The sequence below is a fragment of the Tiliqua scincoides genome, chromosome 3 (assembly GCF_035046505.1).
Source record: "Tiliqua scincoides isolate rTilSci1 chromosome 3, rTilSci1.hap2, whole genome shotgun sequence".
NCBI lineage: Eukaryota > Metazoa > Chordata > Lepidosauria > Squamata > Scincidae > Tiliqua > Tiliqua scincoides.
In genome coordinates, this window is record NC_089823.1 from 186,920,072 (window position 1) to 186,938,189 (window position 18,118).

The following is an 18,118-nucleotide window of genomic DNA, read 5'->3' on the forward strand; positions in this document are numbered from 1 at the left end:
GTTACATCTGAATTGAAGCCAAATCTTTCAGGTCATCCACAGGATGAGAGAGTTACAGCACAATCCTATGCATGTCTACTAAAAAATAAGCCCCATTGTGTTAAGTTGGGCTTACTCCCAGGAAAGTGTGCATAGGATTGTAACCTTAGTGAGTGTGTGTGTATAGATCTCTGTGTGAGCATTCCTGAGTATCACAACTGGATGCAATTCAACAACTGTTCTGTAGCTAATTTCCAATGATTCTAGTGCTGAACAGAAGCCATAGACTGTCCCTGTAATGTGACTTACAGACAAATCCTATCCAGGATTGGAATGTCCTGAGGAGCCCATTACGACAGTGGAAGTGACACGTGCTGTAGTAAAATGGCTGCCAATGGAGTGCAGAGCTCCTTTGGTGGCCATTTTGCATGCAGGAATGCCACAACTCTGCCGCCAGTCTGCGTTGTGCCTGCCGGACCAAATAAAACAATGATGGGGACAGGGAGAGGTAAAACTTGGGAGGGAGGAATGGGGTGGGGAGATGACGGGAGGGAGTGGATTTGGCAGCAATGACACATGCTGGATCCTAACCACTCTGTTCAGAGGCTCCTAGCCCCTTTCGTCTCCTCATATTGCACCAGCTACAGAGCTCTATTATCTCATTAATATATTCAGGAAATTCCAGCACCTCCATTTGTATTAAAACCAGAGGAACTCTGGAATGAAGATGAAAAAAAGATGTATAAAGAATATGAGAAGAAAGTGAAGGAACTGAATGAAGAAAGAGAGAAACACCGAAAGGTAAAGATGTTTAAGGTTCCTATCCTCTAAAGCAGGAGTGTCAAACAAGGCCCATGGACCATATGCAGCCCATAGTAGCTCTTAATCCAACCGCCATGATAATGGGCTACCCCAGCACCAAAATCAGCAGTTCTCAGCTGCTGAGCTGTGATATGACGCATTGGCAGAAGTGGCACTGCTGAAAGGGCAGTGCTAAGAGAGGCCAATTATCACACAGGCCAGTCTTTCAACAGTACTGTTTCACTGTCCCTGCTGAGAGTGTGGCCCGTGTGAAAATTGGGCTCTCCCAGCACCATCCTTTCAGCAGCACCACTTCTGCCCAGACCCTGGGAAGGAGAGATGGAAGGAGCCTCAGAAGGGGAGGAATAGTATGGGGGAGGTGGCAGAACAGAATGGTGAGACAAGAAGCTGCCAAGGCGCTGAGACAGCCCAATTATCATGTGGGGTCGCCCTTTTCACAGTGCTGCTTCTGCCAAGGCTTCACATTGCAGAGCACTTCTTGGCTGCTGAGCTGCAAAGTGACGCTTCAGCAGAAGCAGCATTGCTGAAAGGGTGGCTTGTGTTATAACTGGGCTCTCCATATCTTGCATATATGATCAAAATCTGCATAGATTCTTGGCTGTCATTTGCAGCTAATGAGTTCCTAAGTGAGAAAAAAGTGTTTGTTTGTGGTCATTATCTGCTTAATGACATCAGTTCCTGCTTAATGACATAACTTCTGGCCTTCAGTAGGCATCCTGAATGCTAATCAGCCCACTGTATGAAACGAGTTTGACACTCCTGCTCTAAAGTATTAAGCATTCTTCTGTGGAAATATTTTAACCTCATTTAATTAAATCAAAATCAAATTGTCTTATGTATGATGTGATTCATTCATTCATCATTTCTTCAGTGAGGCAAAGTGAAAGTTTTACTAAATTTTCCAAGTGTAACGAATACCTTGCTCCCCATCTCCTGCTTTTTGTCAATTTTTCCTTATTTTTTGGACACTTCTAGAAATAAAGCAGGGAAAGATGGAGGACATCATAGATAAACACTCTGGGAAACAGAAGCCACTGGCTGTCTTTTTCCATGGATCAGATTTTTTCCCTCCTTTATCAGGGAATTGTTCTTCCCCTCTCAACTCCAGGAACAATGAGCCATTAGATAAGACAAGCACAGCAAAACAGCAGTTGGTGAAAAGAGCTAGAAACCTGTCCCTGTGTGTTTGCCTAGGAATCTTTCCAACTTTTCTAACCGATTTGTAGCTACAGAAAGTTAGTTAATGGGCTTCAGAGAATTATGACTAACATGCCTCATTGATTTCCATGGTACGCTTGTCATCAAAGAGTTTCAAAATTCTTAATGGCTCTTTTTGCTGTGATGCAGAGTCTTGTGTAGCCAGGCTCTGAAATGAACACTTACAAAGCTCACAGAGCTTTCTCTTGCAAGCATGACTATTTAGAACAGCGATTTTCAACCAGTGTGCCTGCAGCACATTGGTGTGCCACAAATGGTCCTCAGGTGTGCCGCAGAAGTTTGCGGGAGGTTAATTTATTAGTAGGGACATTGGGGATGTGAGTCCCCATCAGCAGCATGGTGTGCCTTGTCAATTGTCAAACAACTGATGGTGTGCCCTGAAAATGTTAGCACCTTGTCAGTGTGCCGTGAGATTTTAAAAAGGTTGAAAATCTCTGATTTAGAATTTTGTTTTCTAAAAAGTGAGAACATTTCAGATTTTTTTTAAAGCACGAAGGCAAAATAAAAGTTCCTTGTATCTCATCCTCATCTGTAATCTATATTTATAAACTCATGTTAAAAACGCTGCACCCCTTTCTTTTTTAGATTCTGGAAACAGAGTTGAGGAAACTTCAAGGATCTGTTCAGGAAACAACACAAACATTTGATGAAATTGTGAACAGGCTTTTTGAGAAAAAAGTCCATACAGAAATGGTTATAAACCAGGTAAGCTTGGGACCCCATGGCCACCAGACACTTTTCTATACAAACAGCAGTCTGACCTCCTTGAAAATTTTTTCCTAGGAAGAACTCAAAATAACCAACCTCCTTTACTCCTTACTTTTGGATGAAGAGCTTAGCAGAAGAGAAGCTGCACTTCATCACTACCTTGATAAAAAGCGGAAAGAAAAGGCAAGAATTTTTGAAAGTTGACATAGTAGCTATTTCTTATGGGGCTTGCTCTTTTGAGATTAAATATCTAGCCAACCATCTATGAATGGTTTTACCTTAAAATCTTTCATCTTGAACATACCATCCATGAGTTCTACATACCTATGATGAAATACCCTCCTCCTGCTATTTATCAATGGTAGCAGTGGCCAAACTCACCTCCACTGTGCAACAAAAACGTGGTCCCCCATTCGGACCACATCTTTCTGTTCCACCTAGGTGCCACGTGTAGTGCTCCATGATCAGGGGGCAGGGGCACTCTGGGAAGTCATATCTGCTACCCAGCATCCCAGAAAGCCACGCAACAGGATGTCCAGGCAGACGCAACTGCCCAGAGCGTCCCTTTCCCCCAATTGTGGAGGACAACATGCGGCCCACCTGGCAGAATGGTGAGGTCTGCTCATTGGGTGGATGGATTCATCCAAACCCTGGATCCTGCTCCTGGGCTGGGGTTCGAGCAGCCCTGATAAATGGTGAAATGGATGACTGTAAAACTTTTAAAGGAAACAAAACCTGTTCAGGGAGCCCATCAAATATTCCTCTCTCAAGATGTTAGGGATCTTAAATCGTTCCTGCATACAGGTGCTACATTTTTTGCACCCAGCTATATTAATGTAAGAATAAGACAAGTATTTCACTTGGCTTCTTATGTTCCAAAAGCAGTCAGTCATTTCCACTTTTTCTTTGTAAAATACAGATTACGTATCTTGAAGCAGTCAAGACATCCCGATCAGAAGTGGATGCTGCCAGGGAGGCCTATGACATCTTAACTGCTGAAGATAAAGTAAGAATCTTAATGCCAGATCTACAGAGTTGTTTGGTTGAAGCTGTAGGATATAAATGCACTAGCCTTCTTGAGTTTAAAGGGACTAGTTTAGATCCAGGTACTTATTAGTTATTATTATTATTACTTAATCTTAATTTGATTGTGGATCTCTCAATTGATCCAGTCTTGTGTTGCTACAGGGACTATTTTAGAAACAACGGTAATGTCACAGTAAAGTTGCCAGTGTAATATTCCTGGCCCACTGGATATGTGTAAGTAAACTGAAGGGCTGAGATATCAGGTTTGAAAGACCGTGTGGTCCTTTGGTTAGTTTTCACATGTTATTTATTATATTTCTATCCCACCTTTCTGACCATAGGTCCCAACATCAGCTTACAATGAAGGGAATGCTCCTTTAGAGTTCTTTTAAAAATGATATACAAGATCAATATTAAATAAAAGTCAACATTATTCACCTTCCCTTACTGTGTTAAATTTATATATAGGTGACTGCTGTGCTTTATGGTATGTAAACTAGTGCTGGTGAAAATATCTAGATTCTCAAATACCACCACAGAATTCAGTTAGCTTCTATGCTGAACAATTTGATAGCAATTTCACAGATTTTAGACTCCTGAATTTAAAGCCACTCCAGTGTTTTCTGTTGATCATTTTCATCATGCTGTTCCCCTCTCATTGTTAGCTTCTGGAACGTGGCTTCAGAAAGGAATTTTCAGATCTTCCCACTCATCACATTGATCAGCTATTCAAACTTTACAAACGTCGACCACGGTAAGATCTTCCCTCAGTTCCAATAATTTCTTGGAAGTCTTATTGGGAACATTACAAGTAACCTGCTTTCAAAACTAATGACTAGGATAAGATACTTGTGGTGCTGGAACCGTTAAGGAAGATGATCTGCTTACAGTAGCCATGCTGATAAATGTGTAGTGTTTGCTTGTGATAGTGCCATATTGCTCATTAATCTTCATGCCATGACATGTTTTCTGCACAAGGCCCAGGTTGAGAATCTCTATAGCCTCTAAGCTAAAGCAGTAAAATGGTCCATGCTGGAAGAGGAAATATACAGTATTTGGTATATTTCTAAGCTCCTAAAAGACTAAGCCACTTTCATTTCCTATCATCTGACACTTTTTTCCACTGTTCTTGTCTGTACAAATGCATGCACATTCACACATGTGCATACACACCCCTGCCTAGTGAGGATTACACCATGTATCTGAAGTGGAATACAGTTCATAAAAGCCTATGCAACAATAGATGTATTAGTCTTGATGGTACCATAAGACACTTCCTCCCCCCTCCCTACCCAGTTTCACCCTTTCCCCACTGCTACCAAGTCTGGCAGGCACTGCAGGGTCTGCCTGTGGAGTTGCACTGCTGCTGGATGCGCAAAATGGCCACTGATGGAGCATTGTGCGCTTCATCAGCAACTATTTTACAACAGCAGAAGGGCTTTCCATTGTTGTAAGAGGCTCCACATCACAGCCCAATCCTCAACAGAATTGGGCTGTTAATGTCTGAGGGAGCTCATGAAAGTCAACCGCTGCAATTACTGCCACCTCCATAGCAGAGAAATTAAATTCGTTGATAACAAAACTTACTGTAGCTTATGTTCATGAGTTCATGGTCAGCTAATACTGCTGCTGTGTGGAATTAACTCCCTTGACTGATGGTAGCAGCCCGCATAATGAATGAGCCATACACAGAAAAAAGAAATTTGCTTAGTAGTGCTGTTGCTACTGGTTAATGTTTAAGGCTGGTCATCCTTGGAAACAGGGTGGTAGGCTAGATGGACCTTTGATGTAGAAAGATTCCCATATTTTTATATAATGCTATTGACATGCTAGATCCAGTCTAGAACACAGGAGTCACATAGTCACAGCACCATGGATTTATAGGATAAAGGTGAAAGTAAGGATAAAGAACTAGTGACAGCGTTAGAGCTCTGGAAAGAAATTAAATGACTCAGGGCCATATCCTATCCAACTTTCCAATGTCACTGCAGGCCCAAGGTAAGGAAACATTCTCTTACCTGGAGGAGGCCTCTGTGACTGTCTCGCCACCAAGGATGAAGCACACGCCCCATTGGTATGGCTGCATCAGTGCTGGAATGATGGATAGGATTGAGCCTGTACTCTTGTATATCATTTCTTTGTGGAGGGGGCAGGGGCAAAGACATTTCACCATGACTATTGCGTATAATTTTTATAAGAAAAAGAACAGTATGCAGATTAAAGAGTAAGCAAAAGGAAAGGGACAGCTGGTAACAGATACCCTGAAAATTATTGTGAAAATCATTCACTTATCCAAGGATCGAGTCTCTGGGGTACCCACACCTGGCACATGACCCCTCTGCAGGCAAGGGGAGCTCTGCTCCCCACGCCCCTGGAAGATCCTCTGAGCCCAACAGAGGCTGCAGATGTCCATCCATGGCCTCTTCCAGGCTCAGACTGAACCTTAGAGGTAAAAAAGTCTCTTCTGGTTTTTTCATAAAACTGGAAGTGATGGTTCTAATGCCTTAAAAGGCATTGGGAAACCCCATAAAGCTTAGTATAGGCATGCCCTCGTAGCTGCAGATTCAGGTATCTGTGGCTGGGTTCCGAAACAGAACCCCCATGGATACAGGGGCATGCCTGTACTAAACACAAACTTTTCAATGTCTGTGGATCAACTGTGCTCTGTGTTTTTATCTCCTGTATTCCATGATGGAAGGGCTCCGAAGACAAAAGTTCATGTCGATGCTGCTAACCCCTACGGTGATCGGCCAGGCTCCGCTAAAGCACACCAGGATGCTCTTGCCCATTTGATGAAAAGTATTGATGACATGGATGAGCCTGAAAACAGACCTGAGGGGCTTGACCTTGCTAGTTGGGAACGTTTCTGTGCGGCTCGACGAACCAAAATAGAAAGTGAACAGATGGTATGTATGTAAAGTTATTTCTACTTGTTTTTAAATTTTATTTGAAAATGTATTATGTATATTACACAAGTTTCAGAATCCTATGGAACTGGCCTGTTAAGAAACTTACAGTTCTAGGTCATTCACAAGGCAGTTTCCTTTTAATCATTTCTAGTATAATATGCAGAGGTCATCTTCTGCAGCTTGCCTAAACTGTGGCCTCCACGCTCCTGCCTATGTGTGAGATCCGACACATCTGACGAACGCTTCCGGACACAACACGGCAGTGCAGAAGTGACCCATTTTCACTCTGTGAATTTGCAGAGTCTCACATTGGGGAGACTATTCCCCTAGGGCAGTGATTCTCAGACTGGTGGGTCACGACCCACCAGTTCGTGTAACAGTTCCCCTGTCCCTTTAAGGGATGGGGGAAGGGGAGGGAGGCCTGGAAAACGGAAAGTGCTTTGCACCTGCTTTCAGTGAAAGTTCCAGGCCTTGGGGAGCGCTGCAGAGAGCTGTGCAGGACTCCCCGCATCTCCTGCAGCCTGCTGCAGCTCTGCCTTCTGAAAGTAAGTCACAAGCACCCCCCTCGCCCCCCCCCATGCAGACGCTATCCTGGGAATTGCTTCCCTGCCTCTCCCCGTCACCTGCCCCTTAAAGGGACAGGGGAACCTTTACACGAACTGGTGGGTTGCGACCCACCAGTTTGAGAACCACTGATTTAGCAGGCTGTACTTCAGAGTAAATTAAGGACTGCAGGCTTGCTGAGATATTAACCTTGAACATTCAAAAGTGGGTAAGAGAGAGGCTGCTCTGCTAAAGAAATTTAATAATCAAGCCTGTGCCTTAGCAAAACTCAGAGAGGCAATGCTTGAAAAGACTGTCCTATTTGCCTAGGTGAAACAAAAAGCACTGACACTAGCAGAGATGCAGACTTTCCTTCAGAAGAGAGTCGAAGACGATGAGAAGATACGGAAAGAAATTGACCAGGTTTTCACCGAGCTAAACCTGCAAGTGTGCTTTTTCCTTTTTGTTCTTTTTTTTACTATGTTCCTATAAGCTGTACTACAAAATCTTCTGTACTACAGAAAATCTAATCAAGCTGTACTACAGAAAGCACTCAAGACGTTATAGGTATTAGGTTCTTGAGATACCCATCTGAATGAGAGCTGGTTATGCTCTTAGTTTGACATAGTTGCAGATGCTGCCATCTCAGCAGCTGTCCTCTGAAAAAAGCAGATGTTTAGATATGGGACATTCCTGCCATACGCTATGTGCAGCCAACCAACCAAGGGCTATTCCTGTGTACTGAAATTCAGAGTAGCAATGCAGTCCTGGGGGCTGGGGGCTAAGAATAGGCCCTCAGTTTGGCTGTACTTGTCGTAAGAGGCGACTAAACAGCCACCGGGTAGATGGGACTCGTCAGCCTAGGAAGGCAGCTCATCTAAGAGAAGGAAACTCTGACCTCAAACCTCCACTGCCTTGTGGCTACATCTAGTTCTGGAAAAGGCTTCAGGAGTCAACCTCGAGGCAAAATCAGGAGCCGGAGTCCCTTAGGCAGTTCATGGCTGAACACAGTCACGTTCTGGCAACTCCTGCGACGCCGCTGGAACCAACCGTATTGGCTTCTGCCTTTCCATTGGACCATTCCAGCGACGTGGAGAGGGGGGATTTGCTGCATGGGTAACAGCCTATCCTCCATACCTTCTTTACCCAGGCTTCGCGCACTGGAGAGGACACTCCAACTTCGCCATACGGCGTCGGCACAACACGGGAAGCAGCAGTTTACCGGTTATAAGTCTTTGCTCGATTGGCGTAGAGCATGACGCCAGGGGCTGCTTCCGACGGTGGGAGAGATCATTGCATCTCATTGGGCAGCTACCGCCCGCCTTAAGCTGGGCAGTCCCCAGCCAGTAAGGTGTTGCCTCACCACGGTCCGTTAACCTCATGGGGTGCGTGGGGTTTAGGGTGAAAACCGACAAGCGGATCGACAACTCTGCACCATGCAACAGAAAACAGAAAACTACTGCCCTAAAGCTGGGCACCTGGAACGTTAGGACAATGACACCTGGCTTCTCTGATGACCTGCAAGAAATAGATGACGCACGCAAAACAGCTGTCATCGACATGGAGCTGAGCAGACTGCAGATGGACATCGTCGCCCTTCAAGAGACTAGGCTGCCAGATTCCGGATCTGTCAAGGAGAGAAATTTCTCATTTTTCTGGCAGGGAAAACCACCAAACGAAACCAGGGAACATGGCGTTGGCTTTGCGGTCAGAAATACCCTGCTGAAATCCATCATCCCACCTACTGTGGGAAGTGAAAGAATTTTGTCCCTGCAGCTCCAGTCATCAGCAGGACCTATCACTCTCATCAGTGCTTATGCACCGACTCTGTCGTCTCCAGCAGAAGCCAAAGACAAATTCTATGATGACCTGGCCACCACTGTCAAGAAAATCCCTGTAAAAGAGCCATTGTTCATCCTCGGCGATTTCAATGCTAGAGTTGGTGCTGATAACAGTTCATGGCCCACTTGCTTAGGTCAGTTTGGCACTGGGAGGATGAACGAAAATGGCCAACGCCTGCTAGAGTTTTGCTGTCATCACGGTCTCTGTGTCAGCAACACATTCTTCAACACAAAGCCCCAACATAGAGTCTCTTGGAGACATCCAAGATCAAAGCACTGGCACCAGCTCGACCTGATCCTCACCAGATGCTCCAGCCTTCCCAGCATCAAGATCACACGCAGTTATCATGGTGCTGCCTGCGACACTGACCACTCCCTGGTGTGCAGCAGAGTGAAACTGCAAACAAAGCGACTGTATCACACGAAAAAGGAAGGAAGACCTCGCATTGATACCAGCAAGACCCGGGATCAGACAAAAGTGGAGGAATTTGCACAAGCGCTTGAGGAATCTCTTCCAGGCCCGGCCGACGCAAACGCATCCAACAGATGGGAACATTTCAAGAATACCGTTTACAACACCGCCTTGTCCATATTCGGCAAGAAGACCAACAAGGCGGCAGACTGGTTTGAAGCCCACTCTGAGGAGTTGACACCAGTCATTGAGGAAAAGAGGAGAGCTCAAGCAGCATACAAGGCCTGTCCCAGTGAGCGCAACCTGCAGGTCCTCCGAACTGCTCGCAGCAAAGTCCAACAGACTGCCAGGAGATGTGCTAACGACTACTGGCTCCAGCTCTGTTCCGAAATACAGATAGCAGCTGACACGGGCAACATCAAGGGGATGTATGATGGTATCAAGCAGGCCCTAGGTCCAACACAGAAGAAAATTGCCCCTCTGAAGTCTGCCACAGGCGAGGTCATCCAGGATCGGGCGCAGCAGATGGAACGCTGGGTGCAGCACTACTCTGAGCTATATTCCAGAGAAAATGTAGTCACCGAAGAAGCACTGAACAACATTGAGTGCCTGCCTGTGCTGGAAGAGCTTGACAGTGAACCAACCCTAGAAGAACTTCACGTGGCCCTGGACTCCCTTGCCTTTGGCAAGGCACCTGGAAAAGACAGCATCCCTGCTGAAGTCCTAAAATGCTGCAAAGAGATCATAGTCACTGAGCTGCATGAAATCCTCTGTCTCTGCTGGAGAGAAGGTGGAGTACCTCAAGACATGAGGGATGCAAACATCATCACGCTGTACAAGAACAAAGGTGACAGGGGTGACTGCAACAACTACCGCGGCATCTCTCTCCTTAGCGTTGTAGGAAAGCTGTTTGCCCGAGTTGTACTAAAGAGGCTCCAGGTACTTGCAGAGAGCGTCTATCCAGAATCGCAGTGTGGATTCCGAGCCAACAGGTCCACCACTGATATGGTATTCTCCCTTAGACAACTGCAGGAGAAATGCAGGGAACAACGACAGCCACTCTTTATAGCCTTCATAGATCTCACAAAGGCTTTCGACCTGGTCAGCAGAGACGGCCTCTTCAAGATTCTCCCCAAGATTGGATGTCCATCCAGGCTCCTCAGCATCATCAGATCTTTCCACAAGGACATGAAGGGCACTGTTGTCTTCGATGGCTCCACATCAGACCCTTTTGACATCCAAAGCGGAGTGAAGCAGGGCTGTGTTCTTGCACCAACCTTGTTTGGGATTTTCTTCGCTGTCCTGCTGAAGCAGGCCTTTGGAACTGCAACAGAAGGCATCTATCTCCGGACCAGATCAGACGGAAAGCTCTTCAACCTCTCCAGACTGAGAGCAAAATCCAAAGTCCAGCTGAAATGTCTGCGTGACTTCCTCTTTGCCGACGATGCAGCTGTCACTACCCACTCTGCCAAAGATCTCCAGCAGCTCATGGATCGTTTTAGCAAGGCCTGCCAAGATTTTGGACTGACAATCAGCCTGAAGAAAACACAGGTCATGGTTCAGGATGTGGCCTCACCTCCCTGCATTACAATCTCTGAACATGAACTGGAGGTTGTCCATGACTTTGTGTACCTTGGCTCAACGATCTCCGACACACATTCTCTCGATACCGAGCTAAACAAGCGCATCGGTAAAGCAGCTACCACGTTTTCCAGACTCACAAAGAGAGTCTGGTCCAACAAGAAGCTGACGGAACATACCAAGATCCAGGTCTACAGAGCTTGCGTCCTGAGTACACTTCTGTACTGCAGCGAGTCATGGACTCTTCGCTCACAACAGGAGAGGAAACTGAGCGCTTTCCACATGCGCTGCCTCCGACGCATCCTCGGCATCACCTGGCAGGACAAAGTTCCAAACAACACAGTCCTGGAACGTGCTGGAATCCCTAGCATGTATTCACTGCTGAAACAGAGACGCCTGCGTTGGCTTGGTCATGTCGTGAGAATGGATGATGGCCGGATCCCAAAGGATCTCCTCTATGGAGAACTCGTGCAAGGAAAGCGCCCTACAGGTAGACCACAGCTGCGATACAAGGACATCTGCAAGAGGGATCTGAAGGCCTTAGGGATGGACCTCAACAAGTGGGAAACCCTGGCCTCTGAGCGGCCCGCTTGGAGGCAGGCTGTGCAGCATGGCCTTTCCCAGTTTGAAGAGACACTTTGCCAACAGTCTGAGGCTAAGAGGCAAAGAAGGAAGGCCCATAGCCAGGGAGACAGACCAGGGACAGACTGCACTTGCTCCCGGTGTGGAAGGGATTGTCACTCCCGGATTGGCCTTTTCAGCCACACTAGACGCTGTGCCAGAACCACCTTTCAGAGCGCGATACCATAGTCTTTCGAGACTGAAGGTTGCCAATACTACCTACCTAATGCAGTCCTATGCTTGTTGACTCAGAAGTAAGCTCCATTCAGCTTAACGAGACTTACTTCCAGGTGTGTATAAAACTGCAGCTTTAGTATCATATTTGGTGTTGCCAAGGGATTGTCATAAGCTGTGCCACATTTAAACTCATTTTCACATCTGGACTAACCATTATGTTAGGTAGTTTAAGAGCACACCAAGTTCATGTGCTATAGTATGGTTGCAGATGCTCCCCTATTTATGAAATTTCAATTTAAAAATGAAAACTTTCAGCTCCAACATCCAGTGGCTGCTAAGTAGGGAGGCTGCTCAGGTGCATTCCCAGTGGCTCTACAGTGGAACTGACAGCTTCAGCAACAGGGACGGGGCATTACTGTACTTGCAAACAAAATGATTTACAAACAACTCCCTGGAACCTAACGTGCTTGTAAACTGGAGAGCTTCTGGAGCTGAGAATTCCCAAATGAGAAAAAAAAAAAATACACCCATCCTCCTCCTGCCACAGGCTTTTCAAAAAATTTTGAATTTAGAAACCAGTTATCTTCATTGGTGATCATAACAGAAATGTAAAACAAATGTGTCAGTTACTGAAAATATATTTTTGCTTTCTGTAATTGTAGGCTTCGAGAGCAGAAGATGAGATTTCAGTTAGATTTGATGGTCCAGTTTCTCTTTAAACAAGGGCAAGTGGAGCTGGAGGGTACCAACTTAATACCAGATTACACAGATGCTATTCTCATCAACAGAAGCATTGTTGAGGAACTGAACAGCACAATCCGGGTAATTTTGTCTGCTTCAGAGGAACTGAGCCCCTGCAGATCTTTAATATAGGCATATGTTGTTTAACAACAACAACAATATATGACAGTGGTCAAAGCAAAACAAAGAGGCTCTTAATGAGGCAATTGGATCTCCCATAGCATGCAGCAGAGTGTCTGTTTACACAACAAAGAGGCTCTTGTTACAAAGAGGCAATCAGTCTCCAGTAGCCTGTGCAACCAGTGAATGTCTGGCAGTAAGTGTCTGGGTACACAACAAAGGCACTAGAGTGGGCTGAATTGACCTAATTGCATAACAAAGGGATCAGAGAATGTATCCCTGTTGTTAAGTGCATACCTGTACTGAATGTTTTCCCTCTGAATTTGTTAAGACACAAGAAAGGTCCTGCAACTTGTGGTACATCAGAGTTTGCAAGCCCTGAGTCACACTGTTAGGTTAAAGGGTGGGTGGAGTCTCCTGCATTCAACAGTCTGCTTCCACAGATCTGAATCTGTGGTTCAGATCTTCCCTGTTTGTTCTTTTTCTGAATATGTTTTTACAATCTTTTCTCCTTTTCTTTCTCTTCCACTCAGCTGCAATTCTTTCAAATTAAACTTAAAGTTTTATCCTTTGCCACCTCTCCAGGAGCAACACCTTCCTAGGAATCTTTTCTGTACTCTGTTGTTTTAACCTTTAGACTCTCTAGGAAGCAAGTCAGTGTTAAGTTTTTGTGCCTCCTTTGGTTGTCTTTAAAAAATAAAAAAGTCAAATTTCTGCCCAACCCCTGCAGTTCAGTGAGTACAAAGAAATCACCATCTTCTTTGTGGATCTGTTTTTAGGTAGAATCTGATCAGCATGCACAGGCTGAGTTTTGTATTATAGGAAATGACTTCAATTGGTTTAGCTGTAGCTTCAGCTTATAATAAAGCTCTCAAGCTTCTGCAATCATTTTCATCTTGCTCCCATTATATGCTAGTAGGACATGAACCTAAGAGGAAAGATTGATTGCACTGTGAAATCCTATACATGTTTACTCAGAAGTAAATCACCACTTAAGTTCAGTGGAGCTTATTCCTGAATAAGGTCACACACAATTATGGTTTTAGAAGCCCACATGTTCAGGAAATGGAGAAAACGCATTAACCCATGAAAGGGGTTGCAAGTTCTTAATCAGCCTTCATTACAACTGAGTTTTTTGGAAATCCTGTCCATCTTCTTCCAGAGAGAACTGTAAAAAAACATACTTAAAATATACTTTTTTCCTAGGCTCAAGGAGAAAGGAAAGTTGCTAGCATGGTGGAAAGCAAAGATTTCCGTAAAGGAATATTTCAGCTGGAATGGGAACATAAAAAAATGCAGATGCAGGTGGAAGATCTGAATCAAAGGGCCCGAGATATTCAGAAACTGAATGTCACAAAAGATCGCCAACTTGTAAGTTACACTCTCAAATGCAAATATTAATTTATCAAGTTGAACTACATTTTATTCACATACTCTTTATCATCCCTTCTTAATCCCACAACTTAAGAGTTATCTATGGTGTTCCAGTATGGAGCAATAACAAAACTTGCAATCTGTAGCAGTGTAGAAAAAAAACCCTTCCTAATGAAAGATCTGTGAAAGTAGTCCCATTATACAAAGATAGAGCGATTTGGGCAGTAGGATTGTTTACATCTCACCATTCCAAGATTTATAAATATATATTTTAAATCTGCTTTTAATTCCACAGTTCTTAACAGTACTAAACTACGACAGCCGAATAAATCATGAGGTCTCAGTAATGGAGGCAACACTTAATTTTCTGGAAAAGGTAAATTCTCTTGTGCTATGCTGCACAAATATGGAGCATCCTGTCTATTTGATATGTACTGTCTTAAATGCTACAGTTGCCTACCCCATCTTGAACTTTGCCAGTTTTCTATTCCTGCAGCTTTTGGTTCATCAAGTAGAAAACAAATCTAATCAGCTTCTTTCCTTGTTCTTTGCTTTCCACCATACTGACAATTTCTTTCTCTTTCAACAAAAGAAAAAATGTCTCCTATTCTTGTGTGGAGAGCTGATCTTCCACTACTGTGTGCCTTGCCTTGCTGCTTTACTACTCTTTTATACCCATTTCATGCAAAACTGTAAAAAGTCTGTCCTCAGAAAGTTGCTTTAGACATTCTTTTATGGATTTCATTTTAATTTTAATTTCTCATTGATATTTGCTTTGTGTTTCAATAGTGTCATCACTGTTTTGTTTGATTTATGAATAAAATCTGCTTTGTGCTTTTGTCTGAGGGGATAAAGGCAATTTAAAATAGTTTATAGGGAAGAAATTCTGCAAGAATTATATGCTATGCATCCAAACCTAATAATAGCAACTTTATCTCTGAAATGAATTTTGCTCTCACAACTTCTCACATAATCTATCCAAGCAACTTACATCTATGCTTTATTTTTCAATGGCCAGGTTCATAAGAAGAACCTGAAACAGCGAGAAGACGTAATCAAAGAATTGCAAAAGCAAATCAGTCTGAAAAACGTCGCAAATCAGAAACTCAGCAAGGAGTTACAAGAAATGCTTGTTGTTGTGTCAGAAAGGAGGCATATTCACGAGGCTACTGGTAAGGCATTTTGTGAGGGCTGCCTGGCTATTCACTTTAGATTTCCCTCAATAAAGATCCATCCATTGGATATATCAGTTTCTTTCTCTGCAAACACATAGCCAACTATACTATCACCTTCACACACACATGATGAGAAGCAGGTGTGTTTTTTTCAAAAATTGATTAGTCTCCATTTTAGAGTAACATATAGTCAGCTTTAAGACCTTCAGTTATACCACTTCAGTCATACTAGTTTCTGCCATAACACTGATTAACTGTGTTGGTCTTTCTGTTATCTGCATTCTATGAGGCTGTTGTGGTTTCTTTGGGTTTATTATCCAAAGAAGCTAGTTATGATTAAGCACCATTAAAATAAACAAAACACATTAGTCAAGACTAACTCAAGTCCCAATCATTTCCACAAGACTTAGTCATGAGTCACTTTCTCATGATACAACTCAATATCATAAATATGAAAATGTCAGACCTTACATAACCAATTACAGCAATACAGCATGCTAAGAGCTTATGATAGTGGTTAGAGGGGGTTAAAAAAACACATCATAATGCAAAGGAAATAAATGTTAGGGCCTAGTGTGGGAGTTCCTATTGTGTTCTGTTACATTTGAAGTCAGTCAATCACACAAGTTGAACTGGCAACCTGGTTACTGCTACACAATTCCATTTTATTAAATGCATTATGAACTCCCCCCCCCCCCCCCCACAGATTCAGAGCAGCTGCATCAAAAGATTGCTAAAGAACATTATGAGGACATCGTACAACGGCAGCAGCTTGTGGATCTTGCCAAAGCACAGGCCCAGGAGTTGTCCGTCCTTCAAGCTGAAGTGGAAAGGCTGAGAATGAGAACATTCCCGGCTTTCTTTGATGTGCATGAATTTTAGCAAAGTGATTCTTCCAAAGCTAGAAGCAATGAAAACTAATGTGTGGAACTGAAAGAAAGTGGATTGTTTTTCCTTCCCCTTTAAAAACTGCTTAATACTTATTACATTAGGTTTGCTTATAGATGTTATGAGTAGTCACTTGTTTGGAATTTAAACAATTACTCCTTTAGCACAGAATAAATGTTTTAAGAGAACTCTTCAGATAATACTTTTGTGGCAGTGAAGACTTATTAAAATCAACATACGAGATATGGATTATGGATATGGATTATGGATGGATTATGGATGCTCGTAGATATGGATTGGATGAAGTGGAATGTTTACAAGTATTCCAGCTTATTAGGGAAAGGTGTCTGAACATTGGCAGTTCTACTTCTACAAAAGAAAATCACACTACCTCAGGAATAGAAGTGGTTTGTTGGGGCAGCCTTTGGAAAGAGCTCCTGCAAATAAGGAAGGAAGCCCAGAGGGAATATGATGGAAAGAAAGGAAAAAAAACAAACACCAGGCAATTTACTGGAAGATTGAAATTCTAGGTTAGGACAGGTGGAGGAGGTAAAGGATGCTCACAGAAGAGGACAGAAAGATACAGGATGAGGCTTTTTCTTATCTCAGTGCTTAGAAGCAGGAGGCTAAGCACAGTAGGTAGAAAGTTAGAACTGCTGGTTAGGGCTTGAGGGTAAATTATCTTTTAAAAGAAAAGGCCAAAAGTAGGAGTCTGGGAAAGTGTTGGGTACCAGAGACAGGAAGATTGAGAAAGTGGGAGCCAAGGAACAAGATTTGGTCAAAACCTTATATAATTCCCCTATTTTGTAGCTGCCTAGTGGGCTCCAGTATGTAGTTCAGCTTCATAAAGGGGCTGCTGAATCTGTGTAAGGTAGCAGGCCATTACTTTGCTTTTGTCTTTCTTTCCCAGTCAATCTGTAAACAACTGGCTATGACTTCGTGCTAGTTCACTGGAGCACAAGGCCCACCTACTTCCCAAGAGCAGGACATTCAAGTGACTCTAGCAACCCCACGTACCTAATCCCATAGGTAAAACTGGGTTAACACCCACAGGCTAAAAAAAGTGAGATCATTTGCCGCCTCCTTTTGCACATCTGCCCAGACCCCACATCATAAGCAACTGATGCTTCATGGGAATTTGCCCACCCATGTTGCTCAGAATGTGCGCAATGGCCAAGAACCTGGAATAGCATGAGTAAGCAGGAAAGGGAAAGTACCCAGAAAAATCACAGCTGGTTTTATTTACATTTTAATATCCTTCCAACCTCATCCACCTTTTCTTGGGTTACTGGTGCCTTTTTTATCCTTCTCTCGCCCTCCATTTCTTTCTTATTTTACAACTTTTAATAAGACTTTTGATATTTTCATGTTTTATCTGCCTGGTCCCAGTTCACTCAGTAACAAGGATGGGAAATCCCTTCATGGCTTGTCTCAAGTCAAGCCCTACCCCCCTCCCCCCCGCAGCACCTCTACTCGAAAAAGAGTCCTAACAGGGGCACTTTCGGAGTCTCTGAGTTACCCTTTAGTGACGCTAATGGACTCAAGTCGCCTCCCCTTTTAAAAGGTAGAAAAAACGGGGCTGCTGCCGGGGAGTGAGTATGTGTGTGTTGGAGTTCTCTTTACTCCCCTATTGTCACCACCCATCTGTAAAGAGGGTGGGGGGGGGATGGGAGGGATGGCAACTGTTGGAACAGAAGCACAAGAGGGAGGAGGGTCATGAGCAGCAGTTGCAAGGCTTTCCGGGATGACCCAATCCTTGCAGCTCTACCCAGAAGTAGTCCCCCTGTAGTCACTCAGTCAATGAGGGTCTCCCTCCCAAGTAACAACAGAGCCATGCCTGCAAAGCATGATTGCTATGAACTCCTTCCCTGCCTCCTCTCTCCCTGGGCTAAATCGCCAGCCAGTCATTCAATGAGGGTTGCCTCTCCTTTGCTCCTCCTCCTGCCCTGCCTCAGCCAATGGAAATATGAAAATGCCAATCTT

General features: G+C 44.0%; 1 protein-coding gene across 1 annotated transcript in view; it reads left to right on the forward strand.

The window, feature by feature from the left end:
* Positions 1-16,284, forward strand: part of CFAP43 (cilia and flagella associated protein 43) — a 60,312-nt gene extending 44,028 nt beyond the window's left edge. The window contains exons 28-39 of the mRNA XM_066621136.1: positions 655-780; positions 2,605-2,724; positions 2,803-2,926; positions 3,663-3,733; positions 4,419-4,507; positions 6,452-6,659; positions 7,536-7,648; positions 12,500-12,659; positions 13,905-14,069; positions 14,368-14,448; positions 15,091-15,244; positions 15,954-16,284. Coding sequence (XP_066477233.1) covers positions 655-780; positions 2,605-2,724; positions 2,803-2,926; positions 3,663-3,733; positions 4,419-4,507; positions 6,452-6,659; positions 7,536-7,648; positions 12,500-12,659; positions 13,905-14,069; positions 14,368-14,448; positions 15,091-15,244; positions 15,954-16,129 — 1,587 coding nt within the window. The 3' untranslated portion in view covers positions 16,130-16,284. The remainder of the gene's footprint in view (positions 1-654; positions 781-2,604; positions 2,725-2,802; positions 2,927-3,662; positions 3,734-4,418; positions 4,508-6,451; positions 6,660-7,535; positions 7,649-12,499; positions 12,660-13,904; positions 14,070-14,367; positions 14,449-15,090; positions 15,245-15,953) is intronic.
* The last annotated feature ends 1,834 nt before the right edge of the window (positions 16,285-18,118 follow it).